This window comes from Tarenaya hassleriana, unplaced genomic scaffold (genome assembly GCF_000463585.1).
Source record: "Tarenaya hassleriana unplaced genomic scaffold, ASM46358v1 Cleome3, whole genome shotgun sequence".
NCBI classification, from domain to species: Eukaryota; Viridiplantae; Streptophyta; class Magnoliopsida; order Brassicales; family Cleomaceae; genus Tarenaya; species Tarenaya hassleriana.
In genome coordinates this window covers 4,383,060-4,407,764 of record NW_010966177.1, presented here as the reverse complement: position 1 = coordinate 4,407,764, position 24,705 = coordinate 4,383,060, and the positions used below count along the sequence as shown (strand labels likewise).

The 24,705-nt window shown below is 39.4% G+C and overlaps 4 protein-coding genes, 1 non-coding gene and 1 pseudogene across 5 annotated transcripts; all 6 read left to right on the top strand.

Annotated features, from left to right (window-relative positions):
• Nucleotides 1–225: 225 nt before the first annotated feature.
• LOC104819315 lies at nucleotides 226–2,714 on the top strand (annotated as a pseudogene).
• A 4,985-nt stretch (nucleotides 2,715–7,699) lies between these two features.
• Nucleotides 7,700–13,606, top strand: LOC104819314 (cellulose synthase A catalytic subunit 6 [UDP-forming]-like). The gene is made up of 14 exons (XM_010549334.2): nucleotides 7,700–8,210; nucleotides 8,899–9,094; nucleotides 9,349–9,548; nucleotides 9,639–9,741; nucleotides 9,827–9,983; nucleotides 10,102–10,368; nucleotides 10,457–10,802; nucleotides 10,895–11,032; nucleotides 11,146–11,271; nucleotides 11,366–11,578; nucleotides 11,657–11,915; nucleotides 12,001–12,185; nucleotides 12,287–12,637; nucleotides 12,764–13,606. Exons 1-14 carry the CDS (start codon nucleotides 8,130–8,132, stop codon nucleotides 13,346–13,348), a joined length of 3,207 nt encoding a protein of 1,068 aa, XP_010547636.1. The 5' UTR covers nucleotides 7,700–8,129; the 3' UTR covers nucleotides 13,349–13,606.
• Nucleotides 13,607–16,232: 2,626 nt separating this feature from the next.
• LOC104819313 (uncharacterized GTP-binding protein At5g64813-like) lies at nucleotides 16,233–19,140 on the top strand. Its single transcript, XM_010549332.2, has 7 exons — nucleotides 16,233–16,935; nucleotides 17,450–17,541; nucleotides 17,628–17,769; nucleotides 17,898–18,202; nucleotides 18,320–18,373; nucleotides 18,464–18,597; nucleotides 18,689–19,140. Exons 1-7 carry the CDS (start codon nucleotides 16,842–16,844, stop codon nucleotides 18,891–18,893), a joined length of 1,026 nt encoding a protein of 341 aa, XP_010547634.1. The 5' UTR covers nucleotides 16,233–16,841; the 3' UTR covers nucleotides 18,894–19,140.
• A 121-nt stretch (nucleotides 19,141–19,261) lies between these two features.
• On the top strand, nucleotides 19,262–20,692 carry LOC104819312 (uncharacterized protein At5g64816-like). The gene is made up of 2 exons (XM_010549331.2): nucleotides 19,262–19,458; nucleotides 20,139–20,692. The coding sequence occupies exon 2, from the start codon at nucleotides 20,176–20,178 to the stop codon at nucleotides 20,560–20,562; it is 387 nt and encodes a 128-aa protein (XP_010547633.1). The 5' UTR covers nucleotides 19,262–19,458; nucleotides 20,139–20,175; the 3' UTR covers nucleotides 20,563–20,692.
• A 1,712-nt stretch (nucleotides 20,693–22,404) lies between these two features.
• Nucleotides 22,405–24,141, top strand: LOC104819311. Its single transcript, XM_010549330.2, has 3 exons — nucleotides 22,405–22,495; nucleotides 23,440–23,703; nucleotides 23,926–24,141. The coding sequence occupies exons 1-3, from the start codon at nucleotides 22,478–22,480 to the stop codon at nucleotides 23,971–23,973; spliced, it is 330 nt and encodes a 109-aa protein (XP_010547632.1). The 5' UTR covers nucleotides 22,405–22,477; the 3' UTR covers nucleotides 23,974–24,141.
• Nucleotides 24,142–24,334: 193 nt separating this feature from the next.
• Nucleotides 24,335–24,407, top strand: TRNAK-CUU. The gene has a single exon. It is a non-coding gene; the product is annotated as a tRNA-Lys (tRNA).
• Nucleotides 24,408–24,705: the final 298 nt, after the last annotated feature.

Here is a 24,705-nt window from a genome sequence, read left to right as displayed (position 1 = left end):
CGAGCTGATATCTCTGAAGCCCAAATATTCAACAGCTGGGATTAAATCTAGGGAACGATCAGGAGCAGGAGAGGCGTCGGTGAGCTAATAAAGATGTCAAGCCACGTCATCTTATCGTTCGACTTGGGCTCTCCTCTCATAATTTTCAATTTCCTTTTCGAATTTCATATCATTTTAAAAAAATAAATCTAAAAAGAAACATAAATTGATGAAATGAAGAAAATCCCACCTATATAAATGCAATGCTCATATACTTGCATCACTTGCCTTAGTCGCTTCTGCTTCGCTGAACGGTCGTCAGATTGCCTTTCTGTATCATCTTATCCGAGGTGAGTTCTGAACCTAGTTCTGCTCTAAATTCGAATTCGTTTATTTGTTTGCTGTTTTGGATTTTGATTTGTCAGATCCGTGTAGCGTGCCTCGATTTTGCAAGAATTGTTTCGTATTCTAGTTCGAAGTTTGGTTTACTGGTGGGATTTTGGTCGCGGATTCTGATTTCGATCTGAAACCTGGAGATTTTGAGGTTTCCGTGTCAGATCTGGGGCGTTAGGAGGCTTCTTCGCGTTTGTTAACGGTACTGGTTGTGATCTGTTAGAATCTGGTGTCGGTTGTTGTGCTGTCTTTCAGCTTGTCGAAGGCTTTTAGTTTGAAATGTTCCCATCGTTTGAGTTTATTTTGGTTAATCTAGTTCTAGTATTCGATCTGTCATGGATCGGCAATTAGAAGGGAATTCCAAGCTTGTTTTGCAGCTATATGTAGGTATTTGAGACCAAATCTCACAGTTAAATACCCAACACTATCTATGGAGTTGAGCTCAGTGTTTTGAACTTATCTGATTGTGCTGAACTCATTGCTTGATGTGACCAGTTGACAAAATATATAAATCGATGTTTGAAACAATTTGTGGGCTTGTACAGCATAGCCCTATTGAAGTTTGATGCTGCTTGAGAGAGCCTTGTTAGATTCTAGAACAGAGCATTCGTAATTATGAGGGCTGAACTAATTTTCTCGGTTGTGATATCTCTGGTTTTGTCATTTGTGCTGAGGTAGTGAAAGATGGCCGATGCTGAGGATATTCAACCCCTTGTCTGCGACAATGGAACTGGAATGGTGAAGGTGTGTAGACTAGTAGTGATAGTCCTGATTTTTTCATCCCGCTTGTTTGGTGTTTGTATCTGTATAAGTTCGGTGTTTGATAATGTTTCGTGTTCAGGCTGGTTTCGCCGGTGACGATGCTCCGAGGGCAGTGTTCCCGAGTATCGTAGGCCGTCCCAGACACACCGGTGTCATGGTTGGGATGGGTCAGAAAGACGCTTACGTTGGTGATGAAGCTCAGTCTAAAAGAGGTATTCTCACTTTGAAATATCGCATTGAACATGGTATTGTCAGCAACTGGGACGACATGGAAAAGATCTGGCATCACACCTTCTACAATGAGCTTCGTGTTGCTCCCGAAGAACATCCAGTACTCCTGACCGAGGCCCCTCTAAACCCCAAAGCCAACAGGGAGAAGATGACTCAGATCATGTTCGAAACTTTCAATGTCCCGGCCATGTATGTTGCCATTCAGGCTGTTCTATCTCTCTATGCCAGTGGTCGTACAACTGGTTAGTTTTGATTTTGATGGATTTTCGAAGTTCTTGTTATGTTTTTTCCCCTGATCTTGCTAAACTAAATTGAAACCAATATCTTTCAAATAGGTATTGTACTCGATTCTGGTGATGGAGTATCTCACACAGTTCCAATTTACGAGGTTATGCCCTTCCGCATGCTATCCTCCGTCTTGATCTTGCTGGACGTGATCTCACCGATTCTCTCATGAAGATTCTCACCGAGAGAGGTTACATGTTCACCACCACAGCTGAACGTGAAATTGTCCGCAACATTAAGGAGAAACTTGCTTATGTTGCCCTTGACTACGAACAAGAGCTCGAGACCGCAAAGAGCAGCTCCTCAGTGGAGAAGAACTACGAGCTTCCCGATGGACAAGTCATCACAATCCGGGCTGAAAGATTCCGTTGCCCGGAGGTCCTATTCCAGCCATCCCTCATCGGAATGGAAGCACCCGGAATCCATGAAACCACCTACAACTCCATCATGAAATGTGACGTCGATATCAAATAGGATCTCTATGGTAACATCGTCCTAAGTGGTGGATCCGCGATGTTCCCGGGCATTGCTGATCGTATGAGCAAAGAGATATCGGCGCTTGCACCCAGCAGCATGAAGATAAAGGTGGTGGCACCGCCCGAGAGAAAGTACAGTGTCTGGATAGGAGGCTCAATCCTCGCATCCCTCAGCACCTTCCAACAGGTAACAGAAAAAAGTCTATTTCCCCTTTGTGTTTAGGTTAATCAACCGTCCATAACGATTACTTAACTGCAATTTATCTGTTAAACGTGGATGGATGGAATCAGATGTGGATATCCAAGGGCGAGTACGATGAGTCCGGCCCATCAATCGTTCACAGGAAGTGCTTCTAGTTCTAGATCGACGACCCAAGAGCTTCTTCTATGGTGAGTTTTTGCTTCTTTTTTTCCATTGAGTCGGGTCGGGTCGAGGCGACGAGCGTTCGACTTCTGTGTATTGTTGTTATTGTTGTTTTTCACTAGGTTGGTTTGTAGCCGGAGAAGAAGACTGTTGTGAACTTGTGACTGTGAATTGATGTTTCCTCCTCTTTCTTTATTGTATTTTGCCCTTTGTTTGCTCATCTGTATCCTTTTTCTTCCAATGCTGCCATTTGTTTTTGCAGGTCATCAACATCACAAAGGATATTACGATTCGCTTAGGTAATTATAGTTTTGAAAAAAGTTAAAAAAAAAAAACCTCCTTAGGCTTTGATGGTTTCTCTGTTTCTCTCCGGTACAAAGATAATTACCCTTGTCATCATTCAAGCAACCATTCCCTTGTCAAATTAATTTTAAAAACTCTAAAAACTTCTTCCATTCAAATCCTTTGTATTTTAAAAGATTCGGATCCTACACCATTAGTAACCTTTGTATCTTAAAAGAGTCGGATCCTATACCATTAGTAGCTATTGGATGTGTTATTTTATATATTTTATATTTATAAATGATTAATTTTCAATTCTATACAAAATTTTTGAATATTATAACTTTTAGAGTATACAATCAGTGTTCGATCTATCATTAGAAAGATAATTTCGATATCTATATAGATACAAAAAACGTGTAAGTCCAATAACGATACAAAAATTTATGATAAAAAATCTCAATATAGCAATATAATTTTCAAAATCGAAAAGATAAATCCGAATCCGTTGTAAACCGTGTCTCTTTAAAAGAATTATTTTTTATTCGGTACCTATTATTAAATGGAATATATCCTTTTAGAATAGAATTAACTCACCATAATAATAATATTTCAAACTGATGTCTTAGAACAGTTTGAATTACAAAAAAGAAGAAAAAAAATAGGTAGAGGGTTTTTGTTCTTGTTTTGTGTAAAATATGTTACAATGCAGGAATAGGATTAAATTTTTTTGTAACATTTTAAAAAACCATAAATATTAAGTTTGGCAGAAAAAATGGAGAATAATTTACAAAAAGATCTCTGAAAAAAACTTCAACAGTAACTAATTGCCCAACAATATTACAAGGTAACGTTTACCGAATTTACCCAGACAAAACGTTACGGTACCTGGCCAGCCATGATGGCTGAGCAACTTTTTAAGAACAAATATATATTATATATATATATAAGTATTATATGTAAATATTTGGCAGTTTATTTATTAGATTCAAATTCTGATATAAAATTTTGACTCGTCCAATGAAAATCTCGTCTAAAAGCAGAACGTGGCGTTTTTTGGTACCGTTTCAGACACTGCCATGAAGGAGGCATCGATCCTTAGGGCACCGTCAATCAGATTCAGTCCACGGACGTTAAACTTCATCAGATGGATAGATTTTCCCTCCGCTCCAATCGACATTAGGAGGTTTGCGGGAAAAAAGATCATCATTCGTACCTGAGTGACATCGATTTGTTGAAGAATATCTCCGACAGAGACAAAACCTCGGAGACCGAGTTTGGTTCGTTTGGATCCCAAGACAGCGATCGTGCTATAAAGAAGCCTCCAGCAACCTCGGAACTTGCCCAGGTCTCCGGTCGGCTCCGGTTTCGGATTCCGACACCTCAACTGCTCTACCAGACGTTCGATCTCTGATTTTTTTTCACCGACGGGACGCCTAAAATCCCTCTGTTGATTCCTTCAGGTACTATACACAAGAACAAGAACCTTCTCTTTTACTAGCTTTCGTCTAAATCAAGTGTTCTCTGTTAAAGCAAGGAAACATCATATTCAACATCTAGAAGCTTCAAATCAACAAATGGAAGTTTGGAGCTGAATCTGGAAAACACAAATGGAAAGAAGCTACAAAAGGAAAGAAGACAGTTGCATCAATGAAGAAAAGTAAAAATGCATATTATGAAGATATGGAGAGAATCAATGGACGGAAGGATATATGGACTGAAGACGTGATTGTCAAGAGTTGGTGAGATTAGGTTTTCTGTGCAGAGCAGAGTCTGTAATCTCGGTGAGAGCACATGTACGGGAAACACTGGTGAGAGATTTCTGAGTGAACGTGAGTTTTATCTGAGGGGGAGTCTTAAATAACAGACGAACCGCTCGGTAGGCCTAGACGCTGTCTAGGGTGACACGGGGTGTGCGTTGCACACATAGTGTGTGTTGCTGATAGAATTTTTTGTGATACGGGAAGTCTTACTCAGGGGGAGTAAGACTGGGTGAGTTGAGTGCTACTTGGAAAGGTTGAAGTGTACTTGACTCGTATCAGAGAAATAGAATCAGTTTGGATTTTTGAGTTATTGAAAAATCGTGTGATTGTAATTTTTCATTCTCTTTGTCACGTCATCACCACGCGGCCATTTGTGGCCTCATGTTCATCAGCCATGACAGAGCAATTCCTAGAAACTGGTGACGAAATTCGAAACGTGTGTAGTTTTACATCTAACGTAAACCCTTTAAATAATCAATGATATATCGTCGGCCTGTTTAATGAAAAAGAGTCCGAGGCCCAAACTCGTGATCCCTTACCAATTAGTCCTCAATCACGTGGTCCGCACGTGAGCGCAACGGTCCATTGGAAATATATTGACTGGGCCGTTAGATAATAAAGCCCATTCCCAAAGATTTTCTTTACGGCCATTTCGGTTTAGGTTTGGATATATTGGAGTTCGGTTATAAAATTATACTCATTCCATTTTTATATCAATTTTCATTTAATTCGATTTGGATCCGAATTTTTATTACAAAAAAAACTCCTTTAAAAAAAGGTTTTTTTGTTATTTTTTTTTAATTCAATTAGATTCTATTTTTTCGAATCTAGAAAAGATATAACCATTCAGTTTTTATATAGATTTAATTCAATTATGCGATTAATAATCAAAATAGGCGAGATGGAGTTGCTGAAAATATTCTCCTCTTTTAACTGATGGAGATTTTTACTGATTTTTTTTTTTTAAAGAAAAAGCGATTTGATTGGATCGATGAATGGAGATTTTCATTAGCTGGAAAACGAGAGAGAGGGGGTCCATTGACCAATCTTATCATGTGTTTTCACATTTCTCTCGTCTTAATCCCACAAAATGCCGTTATGATATTTTTTAGTTACTCTCAAATTGCAGTATTATTATTATTATTAAAAATTAAATAAAGTTCATTTGATCAGCTGATTATTTTAGATTCCATGATTAAACACATTAGAAAGACCAATCATAAGATATTGCATCAATAATCATTATTTATAACTTTCACGACTTCGGCTAGTTTCTTCCTATTAATGTTATTTATTTCTTAGATTTAACATATGCTAGATGAATGATGTGTAAAGCCGGATTTACGTCACATATGATTAATATGTTCCGCTAAAATTCAAACGAATAATTAGGATATAATATAGTGCAGAAATATCCCAAATATCTGATGCCCATTTTTTTTTTCACAATTTCCGCATAAAAAAAATAAAAAATAAAAAAACAAACGAGGCACCGACAGTTTCTATGAGAAGACGTGGCACGAAGGCTTACCAAAGACAAGTCATCTAACGTGAAAAGGACATCTGATGTGGTAACCTAACTAAAGTCGTATTTATTTCATTTTATTTTTAATATAACGAACAAATTATTGTGTACTGTATTGTCATTTATTGTCTAATCGCCTGTCCACGGGACAACATATTAAAGGCAAAAATATCATTTCTACGATCTATTTTTTTTTTTAAATATTATCTCTATAAAATCAGCTGTCGGCAAATGTATATATGTAGACATATACGTATATTGATGTGCACGATACGGTATTCTCGACAATGGCACATCGTTCCTCTTGTATACACAGATTTATATATGCATGCCCATAAAAAAAAAACAAGTTGCAAAAAGATCCGATTAAAAAAAAAATTCATTTAAGTGAGATTACAATTTTAGAGAAAAAAATCTGTTTTTTTAATTAACAAAAATCAATACCATTTAATTTACATAAAAAACCATCTGTTTCATAAGCATTTATAATATACAAATTAAATCGATAGCCGTTAGGGTTTAGTAAAATATGGTTGTTAGGTACTAGATGGTTCACCTATCCATTTATTCATACTTTTTGAGAAAATAAAGTTAAAAAGTCACATCGGATCATACTAGACCCGATGACTCGGATCCGGAACCCAACCGGTCAATTCCGATAACCAATCCCATCCGAATTGAATAATGTATAATTGTAATTAAACTGAATTAAATATCAAACTGCTTATGATTTTTTTAAAACCGAAAAAAACGAACTAGAATTCGAATGGAATCCGAATCCGAATCGAACCAAATTCAAATAAAAATTGAACGGTTATAATTTTTTTTTAAAAGTTGAAATAATCAAATCTGAATATAATTAAGTTGAATCCGAACCAAAACCCAAACAAATCATCCGAAGAAGAGTTCAACGCATTTTTGGCTTTAATAGTTTTTTTATTATTTATAAAATACAGGAAATTCGCGGTTATGGCGTTAAAAATGATTGCATTTATAAAAAAAATATAGGGAATAATTAAATAGGTAAAAAAAGTTAAACCATTGCAGTCAACAAAGATAAGTAAAAAAAAACATGAAGTGTTCCGTACAAAAAACGTTGATGCTGCTCATGTTTCTTAATATAATTTTCAGTGAGACCGGGTTTCAAGTATAATAAAAATGGAATAAAATAAAAGGAATGAAAAATAAGGAAATACATTGAAAATAAGATATCCGAAACAAGACATGAGAAGAATTTATTACGACAGAGCAGAACCAAAACTCATGTTCCATGCCGTATAAAAATCTTCGTTTTTGTATTTTTTTAAAAAGATATTTAACGAGGCCTCCAAACTCGTACCGAAATTTAATTTATTTAATCAAGTAAATAAATATTTTGGTAGAGTGATCACGAGGATGCAGTTTACATAAGATTAAATTATTTTTATTAGAGAAAATGATGATATAGATTCTTTTTTCCTGTTTTAGATGATGCTTTTCACGAGCTCTTCCCGATGGATTTTCCTTTTTAATCTTTTTTGTCGGTTTGTGGTTTTATAATTTCTCTAATTTTTTTTTATTTGGGTTACTTAAATGGGTTTTCGTCACTCCTCTTTGCATTGATAAATCTATGTATTTCACTAATCAGTCTAATCTCTCTCTCTCTCTTCTCCATCTTCGTTGCTCGTCTTTTGGATATTTTTTTGCAGTCGTTATTCTTCTCTCTCCCTCTCTTTCTGAAATTCTCTTCCTTTATTTATGTGAATCGTGCACGTTGAGGGGACAGAGGAGATTTGTCTTGCAGCTGAATCAATTCGAAAGAAAAAAATAAAATAAAAAGGACATTCTTTTGTTCATTGCGTGCGTTCGAGAAAATCCGGCATCCATTGTCTTGGATTCGGTTCTGACGCTGGTTAGTGCATGTTGTTTGGGGGTTGGTTCCTCTGTGATGGGAGTTGAAACGACTAGATCTCTCGGAACCGAGTTGGGCTGAGTTGACCCGGTTGCAGAATCGCCGGTCTATCTCTGTTAATCTATCTGGCTCTGTCCGTTAATCCGTGAATCCTAGTTCCAGCCTCGTTGTCGGAGATATGAACACCGGCGGTCGGCTCATTGCCGGTTCCCACAACAGGAACGAGTTCGTCCTGATTAATGCGGATGAGAATGCCAGAGTAAGAATCCCTTTGTTTTTCTCCTTGTGTTTCAGTTCTGTCGTATACCCATTTCCATCATTTTGCTGCAAAGGTTTTGGCTTTTACTGGATCTGGGTTTTCACCAGTTGAAATCGATTAGGGTTTTCGTGCAATCCAAAGCTTTCACAGACTTTTAGCAAATTCTACAGTGAACTATTTGTGTCGGTGGGAACTGTTTGGGGACTGACTTCTCTGAATTCCGCGTTCAAGCGTGTTGATTGTCTAATCTCTTGTCAGGATAATCCCAAATCTCATCTCTTGTCGGGATATCTTAATATTGTCGTTTTTGCGTGAAACTCCGATGGCGATAGGAAAGTTTCAACAGGCAACTGTTACTTCTGGTTGATGGGGTTAGGGCATTCTTGTGTTTTACTCTGTTCTGTCAGTTTGAAGAGTGAAGTTGTTTCATAATCTCCTGAAACTGTGGAGATACACAAAATCTGATTGGTGTTAAGGTGAAATCAAAGGGCATATTTAATGGTTCTAAACATAGACGCAACGTGCTTGTATTCCTTAAAATTTTCAATCTGCATTACAGTCTGTTGTAAATACAGGGGGAGACTTTTCAATGTAATGAGTGTGTATAAGCAAGGAATAGGATTTGCCAGTTCATAGTTAGATCTGGTGTTCACTCTGTTGGCTTGTTTGGTGTATTCCTCTATGGCAGATAAGGTCGGTGCAAGAACTGAGTGGGCAGATATGTCAAATTTGTGGTGATGAGATTGAGCTGACGGTAGATGGAGATCCTTTCGTGGCATGCAATGAATGCGCTTTCCCTGTGTGTCGGCCTTGCTTTGAGTACGAGCGAAGAGAGGGAAACCAAGCTTGTCCACAATGCAAAACCCGATACAAACGCATTAAAGGTGATCACTTAATTTGTTGAAAACCTTTCTGAGCATTTTAACTGAAAGCTCGTTTCAGAATCTCTGCTAAAGTGAGAATCTTTTCGTGAATTCTTAGTGTCTGGATTATAGAATATAGTCAGTTTTAGCCGAGTTCTTTGCTTAGACTTGCGAGGATATTAAGATCCAGGTTGGGATTATGCTGAGGTTTTACAGCTCTCAGAAGTTCCTAGTAGTGATGGCAAGTTGAGGATTTTACTGAAAAACTATTTCAGGAAGTCCACGGGTGGAAGGCGATGAGGAAGAAGATGGCATAGATGATCTCGATAATGAGTTTGATTACAAAAATGGTGTGGGAACTGATCAAGTTTCTGAAGGTATACTCTCTTCTCATCTCAACTCGGGTATTCCTCAATCCGACTTGGATTCTGCTCCGCCTGGCTCTCAGATTCCCTTGTTGACTTATGACGAGGAGGTAACTCACATTTTCCTCGTTCCACTGATCGTTTGTCCATTGGCTTTGTCCAGGTGCCTATATAATGATTTGTTTTGGTTGGTTTTTTAGGACATTGAGATCTCATCTGGTAGACATGCACTTATTGTTCCTCCGTCATTGGGGCATGGCACTAAGGTTCATCCGGTGTCATTCCCCGACCCATCTGTGGCTGGTACGTCTTATGGGTCTGTGGCATTTTTTTTATTGTCGTTTTTCTCTTTCGTTTTGATTACGGAGTTTGTGTTTGTTTATTGCAGCCCATCCGAGACCTATGGTACCTCAGAAAGATATTGCGGTTTATGGATATGGAAGCGTTGCATGGAAGGACCGTATGGAAGAGTGGAAGAGGAAACAAAATGAAAAGCTTCAAGTGGTTAAACATGAAGGAGGTGATGCTGATTCTGATTTGCCCATGTAAGAAAAAAATTCATCTTTTGAACTTCATTATGTTTTAGTATCTTTCTCCTTTCATGCTTCGTGCCCGTGAATATTAACACATCATGTTTGTTTTTTCTTATTCTCTGTAACTTAGGATGGACGAAGGCAGGCAGCCTCTGTCTAGGAAGTTACCGATCAAGTCGAGCAAGATCAATCCATACAGGATGTTAATTATTCTGCGCCTTGTGATTCTTGGTCTCTTTTTTCACTATCGGATCCTTCACCCAGTTAATGATGCATATCCTTTGTGGTTGATATCCGTGATTTGTGAAATATGGTTCGCTGTGTCATGGGTTCTCGATCAATTCCCGAAATGGTACCCTATAGAGAGAGAAACATACTTGGACCGGTTGTCGTTGAGGTATGCAAAAGCTAATACACTCTTGGACATGCCTCTCTTTTTAGAATTGTCTGCCCGATTCATTTCTTTCATTCATTTTTTTTCCAAGGTACGAGAAAGAAGGCAAACCCTCGGAATTAGCCGCTGTGGATGTTTTTGTCAGTACAGTGGACCCGATGAAGGAACCTCCCCTTATTACAGCAAACACTGTCCTGTCTATCCTTTCAGTTGATTATCCAGTTGATAAGGTTGCATGTTATGTATCCGATGATGGTGCTGCCATGCTTACCTTTGAAGCCCTGTCCGAGACAGCAGAATTTGCGAGGCAATGGGTCCCTTTCTGTAAGAAATACAATATCGAGCCACGTGCCCCCGAGTGGTATTTTAATCAGAAAATGGACTACTTGAAGAACAAAGTTCATCCAGCATTCGTCAGGGAACGACGTGCCATGAAGGTTATTAGTTCCTCTGCTTCTTTTAATAATCGTTTTCGTGAGTAAAGCTTTAGACGTATTTATTCACGATATTTTTGTTTCTGTTGATGCAGAGAGACTATGAAGAATTCAAGGTTAGAATAAACGGATTAGTTGCTACTGCACAAAAGGTGCCCGAGGAAGGTTGGACGATGCAAGATGGTACTCCGTGGCCTGGTAACAATGTCCGAGACCATCCGGGCATGATTCAGGTCAGATTCTGTATCTCTGTCTCTTCCTCTCTATATGGATTCATCATAAGAAGACGTGAGTTAAGTTCTGATGTAAATACTTAACCATTATCTTTCTCGTGTTTCGATAAAAGGTCTTCCTTGGACAAGATGGGGGTCGTGATGTAGAAAATAACGAGTTGCCTCGGCTGGTTTATGTTTCTCGTGAAAAGAGACCCGGATTTGACCACCATAAGAAGGCTGGAGCCATGAATGCCCTTGTAAGAAAATGCCTCGACTTTCAAAGGTTACTCTGAATTTGGTTTCATGGGTCATTAAGTTTTCCTGACTCGTAATTATATGATCTCGTTTCAGATACGAGTCTCGGGGGTTCTCTCAAATGCTCCTTACATGCTGAATGTGGATTGTGACCACTACATCAACAATTGCAAAGCTCTTAGAGAAGCAATGTGTTTCATGATGGATCCTCAGTCCGGAAAGAAAATTTGTTACGTTCAGTTCCCTCAAAGATTCGATGGGATAGATCGACATGATCGATACTCAAATCGCAACGTCGTCTTTTTCGATGTAAACTGTTACATTCTCTGCTCCATCTATTTCTTGAGTCTTGTGGGATCTTTACTGATTCTTTAATCATGGAAACAGATTAACATGAAAGGATTGGATGGGCTACAAGGTCCCATATATGTCGGAACAGGGTGTGTGTTCAGGAGGCAGGCACTTTACGGTTTTGATGCACCAAAGAAGAAGAAGCTGCCGGGTAAGACATGCAATTGCTGGCCAAAGTGGTGTTGCCTCTGCTGCGGATTAAGAAAGAACCGGAAGTCAAAGACCAAGGATAAGAAAACGAAGAACAGAGAAGCCTCGGAGAAGCAGATTCATGCCTTGGAAAACATTGAAGAGGGTAAAGAAAAAAAACAGGTTGTTTCGTTTGTTTTTCGAAATTTATGTAGGTCCGTTGCCGATTTTGTTCCTTTTTTTCTCGCTAGAGAAATCATCCGAGGCAATGCAAATGAAGTTGGAGAAGAAGTTCGGGCAGTCCCCTGTTTTCGTTGCATCTACCGTCATGGAAGATGGTGGGATTGCTAGGATAGGAAGTCCGGGATCTCTGCTTAGAGAGGCCATCCAAGTCATTAGCTGTGGATACGAAGATAAAACCGAATGGGGGAAAGAGGTAAAGCTAAGCTATCTGAACTAAAAGAAAACTTGTCTTTATTCTTTCTTGTGTTTCATCCAGTGGATTGTAAGTTCATGGGCTTGTGAAAAAAAATCCAGATCGGGTGGATCTACGGTTCGGTTACTGAGGATATTCTTACGGGTTTCAAGATGCATTGTCATGGCTGGAGATCGGTTTACTGTATGCCAAAGAGGCCAGCTTTCAAGGGATCAGCACCCATCAACCTTTCGGACCGTCTCCATCAAGTTCTTCGGTGGGCGCTTGGGTCGGTTGAGATTTTCTTGAGCAGACATTGCCCTATCTGGTATGGTTATGGAGGTGGATTGAAATGGCTGGAAAGATTCTCCTACATAAACTCTGTCGTCTATCCATGGACCTCCATCCCTCTTCTCGTTTACTGTTCTCTCCCTGCTATCTGTCTTCTCACCGGCAAATTCATCGTTCCTGAGGTGAGTAATAGCCTTTTTTGCTTCTTCCAAGTTTGAATCTTTCTTGCATTCTTACATGTCAAATACGATTTTAGAGCGTATAACTAAAAAAAAAGGGCTCTTGGGCATTTTTCTTTATTTTTGCAGATCAGTAACTATGCCAGTATCCTGTTCATGGCCCTCTTCTTGTCCATTGCTGTAACGGGAATTCTCGAGATGCAATGGGGCAAAGTCGGGATCGATGACTGGTGGAGAAACGAGCAGTTTTGGGTGATCGGAGGAGTCTCCTCCCATCTGTTCGCACTCTTCCAAGGTCTCCTCAAGGTTCTTGCTGGTGTCAACACAAATTTCACCGTTACTTCCAAAGCAGCAGACGACGGAGAATTCTCAGAGCTTTACATCTTCAAATGGACTTCCCTTCTGATCCCACCGATGACCCTTCTCATCGTTAACATCATCGGAGTGATAGTCGGAGTCTCCGACGCAATCAACAACGGGTATGACTCGTGGGGCCCTCTCTTCGGGAGACTGTTCTTCGCGTTGTGGGTCATCATCCATCTGTACCCGTTCCTCAAGGGGCTGCTTGGGAAGCAAGACAGGATGCCGACCATTATCCTCGTCTGGTCCATCCTTCTCGCCTCCATTCTTACACTTCTGTGGGTCAGGATCAACCCCTTCGTCTCCAAAGATGGTCCTGTCCTGGAAATCTGCGGTTTGAACTGTGATAACTGATTGGTGTTGGGGAGATGCCTTAGATTCTTCACCAGTGCTCGTTACCGGACAATACAGAAGATTAGTTTTGTCCCCTCCCGAGGTGCTGTAGATAGAGAAGCAGAGGTGTTTGTTTTGTCATTTGCTTTTTTTTTTTTATTGTTTTTTTTTTCGGGGGAGGTTGGGTGAGTAAAAATAAACAAGATTTTATTCTTTCATTGAATATTTATACTCTTCTGCGTATTTGGGGAAGAGGGTTATACATTTTTTTTACTAATCAAACATGGCCTTAATTAGAATTTTAAATATGCCAAAATAGGATTAGTTCCCATTTTCTATTTTTGGGTTTTTTAAATGCAATTGTTGTTTCCATTGTGTTTAAAATACGCGTTATGCGATCAGGCGTGAAGGGCGTTCTGGGAATTGTCTATAGCTTTTCTTAATGATGATGAAATCTATTGATTAATTAGGAAGCATTGCGTCCCTAATTGGCGATTATCTCAAAGATTTGGGTCATTAATTGGAGGAGAACGCCAAAACGTGTTTCTAACCGTTGGATTCTGGTAAAAAGGTCAAAGGGCATTATGATCATCTAACGGCGTAAAATCTTTCATAGTCCTAGGCCAAAGGAACGCATTTTGTGAGCTTTGGTCTAGAGTTTTCACAATCCCAACCTTGACCTTTGGCCTTTATAACATTATTTTCTTTTAAGTTTTTAACGTTACATTTTGATCCTAACGGAGTACACACACATGTATCTTCTTCTCGTACTCAAATATTTTGTTTGGAGTTGCGACAAGCAACTATTCTTCATTCATTTACTGATATATGTTATGAACGCATGCATGAATGTTGATTGAAACACCAAGCTTGCATTCACAAAATAGTATTTGTCCTAGATGTGTGTGTATATAATATATATATGTAAATTCTAACAAAATGTCCAACTTGTTCTATTAATTCTTCTGGCCATTTTTTATAACAGTTCAAATGGTTCTTAATTGTTGATTCCTTAAAATGCATTAAAAATTATCTACGAAAGAAGTTTTCCGAAGCCTCGAAGATGGAAATTGGATATTACATTTTACTAATTATAACTAACCATTTATAGAATTTCAATTTGCATCGGCGCCCTGTGGCCTAAATTTTTATTTTTAAAAATAACTGATCATTATGTACAAGACGAAAAGGCGAGGGGTACTAATGCAAATTCCTAGGATTTCTGTCGCAGGGATTAATACAGACGGGAAGATGATGAAGGGTCTTCGTAGCACCAACCTCGCAATTTCCCCATAGCCTTTCAATACGTGCCCTCAAAGACATATACATAACAAACCCAAACCAAACCCCCACAAAAAACATAAACAAAAACAAGAACAAGAACAAGAACAGAAACCCTAGCAGACATAACACCACCACAGAGATCGCATAGACAGGAGAGAGAGAGAGAGAGTCATTAATGGCGATGAAGCGAACAAGGGAAGACGATCCAAATGGAATATCGACTGCGAATGGAGAAGAGATGAAGATATCGGAGATGGAGATGGAGGCTGCCCAACAGCTGATTCATCTCAGCAGCGACGAAGAGAATCTCAGTCTCAGCTGCAGCAGCAAGAACAATGAACATGCTGGTACCCTTGAAGAGATCACTTCCAGGAAGATCAATGACATCTTCTGGAACGGTCATATCGATCCTGAAGGCGGGAGGAAAGCTATGAAACCAGGGCCGGAGGGGAAGAACAAGCTAAAGAAGTACCGTACGATTCAGAGCATTTACATGGAGACGAGACCTCTCAGGGTCGTGTATGCGAACAAGGGTCTTAGCGTACGTGTAGTGTACTCCACTGACAGATCGTAGGGTTTCGTTTTAGGGTTTTCGGACAACCATTCTATAGATTCAGCCATTGCTTAATCGGTGCAGGACCTCGTTAATTTGTATTATCCGTTGATACACACACACACACACACACAGACAGAGTTGTGCAGATTCCGACTACGATACACATTTGCATTGCACACAGAAGGATCAATATGCATATCATCGTAATATAATTAGCGGTTAATTGCTGCCATTAGTGACGGCGAGAAATGTGGTAATCCTTTTTTTTTCCTCTCTTTTCTAAAAACGCGTGTATCACGGGGGACCCTGGTGTCTTTTTGGCGTATACGCGTATTGGGTTTGCGTGTATGCCAAGAAACCGATCCTTATAACGATTTGACGGAGAAAACAAATAATATTTGATGATGGAATGGTACCGTGCACTGCAATCAATCATGGTCCGCCTTTTTTTCTTGAATAAGAAGGTATAAAAAAACAAAAACAAAAAATGTTAACTCTCTCTCTCTCTCTGTTCTCTCTCCGTCAAGAGGCATTATATCAAAAATACCCTTAAAATGCTACTTCAACTTCAACACCTACCTTGTGACTATGTGACCAATGTGACCGAAATATAGTGTGGTCACATATTGATCTCATTGTTCATAAAACATTAAATTTATGATGTTTTAATCAAATGATTAGTAAGATATACAAGGTATGAACATAATGAATTAGTGTGATCACCATAAATTTAACGTTATAATCGATAAAAATCAAAATGTGACCATATTATATTTCGGTCACATTGGTCACATGTGACCAGGGTAAGTCTTGAGGTAGAAGTAGCATTTTAAGGGTATTTTTGATAATGCCCCCACGATATATCAGACGAGGACACTTACCGAATCCTTGGCTCATAATAAATTCGCTTCAAGGATGGTTTGGGCCCAAAACCTCGAATATGGGCCCATTTCAATACGGGCTTATCAAAAAGCCCAATTGTTAAGGGATTTGGTCCGGTTTGGTACTTTATCCTTGTTTTATAAATCTCGGTTCGGTTACAGAGTACCGAACCGTTCCCAGACCTTTGACGATTTGTGAAGGAAAGGGAACTGTTCTTCTTCCGCCCAAATCTCAGCAAAAGAAATGATTCTCGAGCCCTAATCTCGATCCAGATTCACTTGCAATCTCCTCATCTCAAAATCCTTTAGTTTACTCGTGCTTTTTTCATCCAATTACTCAAAGGGTGTTCTCCGAATTGTTTTCTGTATTAATAGAGGAGAAGAACGTCGAGAAGGTGAAGGAACAAGAAGAAGAGTCCGAGCTGAAGTTTTCTGGGGATTCTGTTTTGGATTTCGGTTTACTTGATCACTTCTGGAAACTTCAGTGTTAATTTCGGTTTATGTTCTAGAGATTTATCTGGCGAGGGAGGTGAAGAATCTGAGCCGGAGGTTCTTTTTGTTGGATCTGTATATGGAATCGAGTTATGCTCGATTTCCTGGTCGGTTACTCCAGTAAAGTCACGGTGGATGAATAGTGCAAGTGGTTCAGTGTAAAGCTTGATAAAGGAATCGGAGCTTGCTATGATTGTTTCTGGAAATTGCTATTTCCTTTCTGATTGGAGCAGGACGATGGAAGATGAATGACCAGCATTGACGTCTCTTCTACTAATCTGATTTTGCTATTGTGAGCAACATGATGTTTTGGAGGGAACGCGAAAGCGTAAGCAAGGAGCAGAATGTGGGTCTGCTGTGCGGGCAAGTTCGCGTATTGGTGGTCGGTGACTCAGGTAATATCAGATTCTCGTTTGATTTCTGACGCAGATTATGCTGTAATCCATGTGTTAGATTCGTAGGAAGCTGGTGTCGACCATGACAACACTTCAATCAATACCAGTTATGCTAGCTCTCTAACAGATCATGTGTGTGTCAAGAAAAATCAGATTGACTGTGGTGATAGATGTGAACTGTGAAGAGGATCTGTGAATTGTGATTGTTCTTAACTAGATTTGCTGATGTAGTGAGATCAGAAAGTAAAGTTTGCTTGGCTAGATGGTTGTTGTTCTACCTCAAAAGTAAGGATTCACTATCATATAATGAGGCTCCTGAGTCCTGAGGTTAACATGAGCCATCTAGCTAACATGGCATGGTGGGCAGATGATTTTAACGTGAATGGTGTTATGTTTCCGTCTGTTAGATCCAGCAACATTTCCTTCGTTTTCCGAGTATGTGATGCTTTTAATTTACTGAGATCGGTACTGACTTATTCGAGATTTCTTCTCTGGAATCTGCATCATTTGCTAGGTGTTGGAAAATCATCTCTTGTACATCTCATTGTCAAAGGTTCCTCTATTGCTCGCCCTTCTCAGACAATCGGATGTACAGTTGGGATCAAGGTAACTAAGTCTTCTCAAGATTTCTCAAAATCGGTAAGAGCTGGAGTACAGCTCCTCACTTTCCTGCTTTCTCACTTTTCATTCAGCACATTACTTGTGGAAGTCCTGCTAGTTCTTCAAGTACCATAAAAGGTGACTCTGGGAGGGATTTCTTTGTCGAACTCTGGGATGTATCTGGGCACGAGAGATACAAAGACTGCCGCTCTCTTTTCTATTCACAGATTAATGGTCTGTGCTAGCTTCTCCCTGCTCTTCTTCATCCTGTCTCAACTCTCAAATAATGTTATATCACAAAGCGTGTTTGTCTCTCTATTCATGTATCACAAAGTTCATGGATAAGAAATTAAATTGGGCAGGAGTTATCTTTGTTCATGATCTTTCCCAGAGAAGAACAAAAACAAGCTTGCAGAAATGGGCAGCGGAGGTTGCAGCAACTGGAACATTTTCTGCTCCTCTTCCTTCTGGAGGGCCTGGTGGCCTTCCTGTCCCTTACATCGTCGTTGGTAACAAAGCGGATGTCGCTGCAAAAGAAGGCACAAGAGGAAGCAGCGGCAATCTTGTTGATGCAGCTCGTCAGTGGGTTGAGAAGCAAGGCTTGCTTCCCTCAAGTGAGGAACTCCCTCTCACTGAGAGCTTTCCCGGCAATGGTGGTCCCATAGCGGTAAGCAAGCATGACTGAGAACACTATCTCTTTTGTCTGGTGAATGAAAGAACTAGTTTAATTCATTGCAATATAGAACGTGGCATGGAAATATAATCTGATATTGCCCTTATGCAGGCTGCGAAGGAAGCTAGATACGACAAAGAAGCTCTGAACAAATTTTTCCGCCTGGTTTGTACCATTGAAGCTTCTGTTGTCAGCTTATCTTCATCTCTGAGCTTATACCCTGTCTCAACGCCATAAACATTTTCTCGTTTGCAGTTGATAAGAAGAAGATACTTCTCCGATGAATTACCGGCAACTTCAACCTGGTCAATATCCCCAATTCCAACAGCCCCTTCCCAGCGCTTAGATGACAGCACAAGCGACGAAGATCAGTTTTACAAAAGGCCAAGGTATTTATTTGATCTCTACCCAGTGTTCTACGCTCTTTTTCGGGTGGGGGGGTAATATAAGATGTGGGTTTGTTCCAATTGCCATTGCCAGCTTAAAGGGGGATCCGTACAAGTACAACATGCTACCGCCACTTCCAGCACAGCGGAACCTCATCCCGCCTCCCACTCTCTATCCTCAGCAACCTGTTTCTACACCCGAAAACGACTACGCTTCCATCCCGAGATTTTCTCTTACCAGCGCTAACGAGACCAACAATAGGAGTGCCAGGTCGAAGCGAATGGACATTAACGTCTGAAACAGTCAAAATATCCAAAGCATTTTTCTTCTCGATGCACATCTATAGAAAATTCCGAGTCTCGGCGAGGGCAATGGTATGTGTCGCTGCGGCATTTTCGCTGTCTTCTTGTTAAGTCGTATCGGTTCTGTCTTTTTTGCCAAAGTTTGATATGGAAGGATGGAATTGGAATATATGTATCAGTCAATGGATTGTACATTGTCGGGTTCATGTAGCAGCAATTCTTTTATGCTCTTTTGTCATGTAATGATGGATACTGTCTCCAACCCTTTCTGTCTGGAAACAACAACAAAAAATTAAAACTTGGAATTGTAAAAATAAAGTTGATAATTTGCGGGAAAAAATGTAAAAGGGAACGAACGATTTTTATTGGACACGGAGGATAATAAGCGGAAAAGAAGTCTGCAATAAAATGTCGTCAAACGACGGTCAGTGACCTGTTCGTTCGTCACTCTCAATCTTCGTCGAGCAACTCAAGTTCGATTTTCATGGAATACTCGCTTCCTTCTTAGCGATTTCCACCCTGGATTTCTACAGCAATCGCAAACCCTAATTCCCTTTTCAGGTCATCTCCTCTCTCTCTCTCTCTGCAAAAACCCTAACGCCATTGCAAGTTGAGAATTTGTTTATATTCATGGAAGTCCTTCTGAGCTTATGAGTTCTCTGTACCCATTATAAGCCGTATGATTCAATCTAACCCTATTTGGGCACTTGGTATGCACCAGCGTATCAACGAGTTCGGCTTATCCGATTCGGAGAGAGCAATTTCTTGCAGGATTAAAGCCTTTTTTTTTTATTGTCACTTCACTTTTTAGCTTTTTAAGAATTCGACATCCTATGAGAAACCTTAGTAAGAGATGTCGCTTTGTCCCTAGTTGGGTTTGTGGGTTCTCACCACCTTCTCTACCATGGTTCCCGAGGTATTTGTTGTTAGCTGTGTCACTATAGACTCTGCATATGGACTTGAAAACCCCCCTCCTGAATACGTGGAACCCTTTGAGTTTGAGATTTAGTGCCGTGATTTCCAGATACAGTGTATAATAATATGCTCATTGCCATTTGGGCGGCTTAAATCTTGTCCTCTATCTGTTTCGTTTTCACCATTTCCCATTTTTCATGGTTCCATCTTCAGTTGTAGTGGAAACCCGATAACCCCTTCCATGGGATGAGTTTGTAATCTACTTACCTCATGCTTTCTTGTTGTCCTAATTGTGTAATGTGGTCATGGATTTTCCTCGTGAGCAGAGAAAGTTCGAGTCTTTGCTGGCACATCCGAGGTATAATGGTGGAAGTGTGGTGGTCGCTTCTAGGAGCAGCTGTGCCTGCGATTATCGCAGGTCAAGCGATCAGAACGAAGAGAAGGCGGGCGGCAGAGCAGAGGATCAATAGCGTAAGAGGAAGAGAGAAGAGTTCCGACGAGATATTCGTGTGCGAGAGAGTATGTATATCGAAAAGGATGCTGAAAAAGGTAGGAGCTTTCTCAAAGGATCCGATTCCAGACACATGCGTAACTGTGTGCGGAGTGTCTGAGTTGGATGCATGTTCCGATGCCTGCGCTCGAACCGTATGTGTCAACCATCATCAAGTTGCTAACTGGAACGACATTTGTCTCCGAAGGTGCCAGAGTGAGTGTCTTCGGCTCTCTGCCTCTTCTCGTTCCTCTTCCTGATGCTATTATTAAAAAAACCAAAAAAATGGCACTTTGTTTGTTTCTCTTGTGTTTCGTTGTTACAACAGTTAAAGCCATCATTGTTTCCTGCTTCTCTGTCATATTTGCATTAACCGTGATACGAAGAACATGATTAGCGGATCTCTATCTACTGGGCTCGGGCATGGACAAAGTGCTGATATGGGCCTATGATTGGCCCATCCAGATGCCTAAGTTCGGCTCATCTATGTGCGTGGGCCTGAGATTTGGTCTGACCTTAGGCCTACGTCTGAGACTTGGTCTGACGGGCCTGGGCTTGTTCAAATAAAATGGGCCGACGACTGAATAACCGTATGGTAAACCGGTGATAGTTTTTATTTTAAATTTCGGTTTTTTAATTTTAATTTTAATTTTTTTGTTTTAATTTTTTATAGTTTTCATAAATAAAAAATAGAAATTTTAGTTTTTAGTTGATTTTTTATTAGAGTAATTTTCTGAGTTTTTAGAAAAATCAAATCTACAAAATCTTATCATTTTTTTTGTTTTTTTTTATTATAGAACTTTGAAAATTCTATCCATTCGATCCTTAATTAATTTATTCGGTTGACCAAATAATAAGTAATTAATTTATTTTTGTGACAATGAGAGGGTCACTTGGAATGGAACATCGAGATGTCGACAAAAGATTAATGATAAATCCATGGAAATTCCATTAATCGCGCTTTGAATTTGTATTAAGGTACTAACTGTGGTGGACCCATAAACCCTCGATTATTATAATTTCCAGTTTGTCAGAAATAATTCAGATTACAGTATATTTCTTTTGATTAATACATATCCCAGATGTCTTTAAGTACATAGCGCATGTGTATAAATTATTATTTTATGTCGAATAAATTCGTATCCCTTGTAACTACAATATTTCAAGAAAAAATTTAACCAATTTCGCCAATTTTTATTCTCTGTAATATACATTAGATATAAATTCAATACTGACCTTCAAACCATATTCCATAAATTATTCGAGGCTCTATTTTTGTTATAAAAATTTAAAAAAAAAAATCTTTTTTGCATGAAATGTAATAATAATGTAGATTGTATCGGCATCCAAGTTCATCCCTATATCTATATTTTGTTTATCAGGAATATTTTTTTACTAATTTAGTTATAATAATCCCATAAATTATTTTATAGAATTGTTATGTCTACAATGTTTCTGAATCTAACATAAAGTATATAGTAATTCAGCTTATCTTGTCATAAAAATTTCTGTTTTTTTTTTAAATATTTCCGACAAAGAGTAAACATTCATTGGATACTCGGTCTGCAGTTATAATCCCGAGAAATTACGTATAAGGTAGAAAATTGAAATACATAATTAAATATGGGAGGCAAGTACACGTGTATGTATGTACATGTATGTGTACATACACAATCAGACACGTTATGAAAAGCATGAAAACGATGCCGTTTATAAAGCCGAAAGTTCGCGTCTCACGTCAGATCCTTTTTTGTGTATGATACAACCGAAAGGGTAAAAGACGAAAGCGGAGCCACGGTGTCCACTTGATTGATTATGAAGACACGTGACAAAGCGTGTCTTCTGATGGCATTCCCGTAATTAACTTCCTGGAGTTAGGTCTTTGTTGTAATTTACTAGCATTAATATTGAGGTCTACCGACCATACATGTATATACGTATTTGTATTTTTTTTTTCTGGGTTTGAAAATTTGAAATAAAAAAAATACTTGATGATATGTAACACCACCCATCGAGCTGTCATTTTGCTGTAATAATATAAGTCTTTTTATTTTATAAGAAAACCATTTATATATCTATCATTCCGGGGCTCACCGGCAAGGAAAAAAAAAAAAAAAAAAAAAAAAAAACTCAAAGCCTGCCTCTCTGTGAATTGATCTCTGCGGATTCGAACAGATGGAAGACCATAAGGAGGTATGATCTCTCAAACCCATGTCTTGTCTCTCCTTCTTGTGCTGTTTGTTTCCCGAGAAAATTTCTTAGGAGGGAGGGATAGAGGATTCTAAATTCAAGCCGGCCTTTCTTGTTTGAAAGAGCCGAAGGAATCGGAAAAAGGGGTTGATCTGTGAGGTTTCCTTCTCTGCTTGTTTTTTTTTCCTTCCTGTTTCCGACCGGATTTTCTCGGGAACCAAACAGGGGCCTTGTGGTCATTATTGGTCTATGGAAGTTCCTGAACTACGGATACTGTTTGGCGACAAGATGTATGATGATGATGAAGCTCTCTTCTCTTCTACTGAAAAAAGACATTAACTTTATCCATCGCTTGTGTTTTCTAGCTCTTGCCATTAGTCTGAGATCTCTTGTTTTTGGTTGCCGAGAAGTTCTCCGATTTGTGGGTGAAATCCAACTCGGGCGTAAAAATCTTCGGATTACGAAAGATTTTGGTGATCGTTGTGTGTGACGATCGATGAAAATCAGCATCTGGGGAAACAGGAAAAACCTTGGGAAATGATCAAAAAAATCGTCCTCCTTTCTTCAATCTCGAAGCCTGAAAATTTTCTGCCACATAGAGAGTAGAGATTCCTCTCGGACATTTCCAAACTCGTTTGCTTTATCGGACCGATGAAACCCCTGCTTTTTCCAACATTTGTTTTCCCCTTCTTCCCAAAAAAGTTCACTTTTTTTTTAAAAAAAATATCAAGAACTGTGCCCTTTTCCTCTCAAGTGATCCTTTATTCCTTCTGTTAATCCAACTTTGTAACACTCTTTATTTCAAGTTTGTCCACTGCAAATACATTCATACATGGTAATATATATATATATATATATATATATATATATCGAAATTGTGTGTGTGATGGGAAATCGTGATAAAGATCAAGATCCTTAGGATGGTGGATTCCTTGTGGGTTTTGCAGAAGAATGCATCTGCTCCGTGGTTATCGGTGCCGCAGTTCGGAGACTGGGACCAGAAGGGAGCGCTTCCGGACTATTCGATGGACTTCTCCAAGATCAGGGAGATGAGGAAGCAGAACAAGCGAGATCCTTCTCGAGCCAGTCTCGGCAACGAGGACGAGCTCATCAACCCCAAACCAGCCTCCTCCGCCCCTACGCTGACCACTGTTCACAGCGGCGACAATCGCCATGACTTCGGTCCGACCCACCATCCGCACTCTCCGTCCGTAAGTTCCTCTTTTTTACTTTGGTTTTGTCTGAATTTATATATTTGGTCCGAAAATAAATCAGACAAAAGCTAAAACCCAACAAGGAAGTAACAGATTCGATGTCTGATGCCCACTGTTTAGTTCATCGTTATATGATTCCTGTGGTGATGAAGCTGTGTTAGGGAAGTGCTTAGGGTTTTAATTGGCTGATTAATTTTTGGTGTGATCCTTGATGAACAGACGAGGAGAAGCATTTTCAGCTGCTTCAACTGCTGCGTCAAAGCCTGATTTTTTTTTTTTTTTGTTATATTTATTTACTACGGAGACCATTTTCATTTGACATGTGATGAAAAATGTTAACGCACTGAATGGCTCGAATGTATTTGTTGGAAATGATTTTCGTCCAAAATATATGTATGGAGAAATTGTTCTGATTTGTAGCAAATAATTATCATATGCATATGCTTAGTTTAGTTTGCGCTGTACCAAAGGAGAACAAAGATGCAAATTTCCAAACATTTCCATGAGATGCAATTCGATGGTAATAGAATTTGTACTATGAAATGCCGTACTGCAAAGAAAAATACTGTTGACTTGCACAAAAACTTTAAAGATTCTTATTTTGTTAGTAATGCAATATCAACAACAAGCCCGTCTAGCTCAGTTGGTAGAGCGCAAGGCTCTTAACCTTGTGGTCGTGGGTTCGAGCCCCACGGTGGGCGCATTTATATTTTTTTAATCACTAACACGACCGAAAGCATTATTATGTGAGACCACAAATAAAGTGTGGTACTGAATTTTTTATATGATTATAAAAATAATATGAACGATATAACCTGGACACGTCAGCACTGTTGACCCGGTACCAATTTCTCGTGGAACCCTGGGGCGTCGTGGTAAGAGAGGGAGGACCTCGAAGAATGGACAAGAGACGCAGGACGACCAAAACCTCGGGGCTCTGAGCCCCTATGCTCGGCTCCTTCACCTTGCCACTGAACGTGCATATATATATATATATAT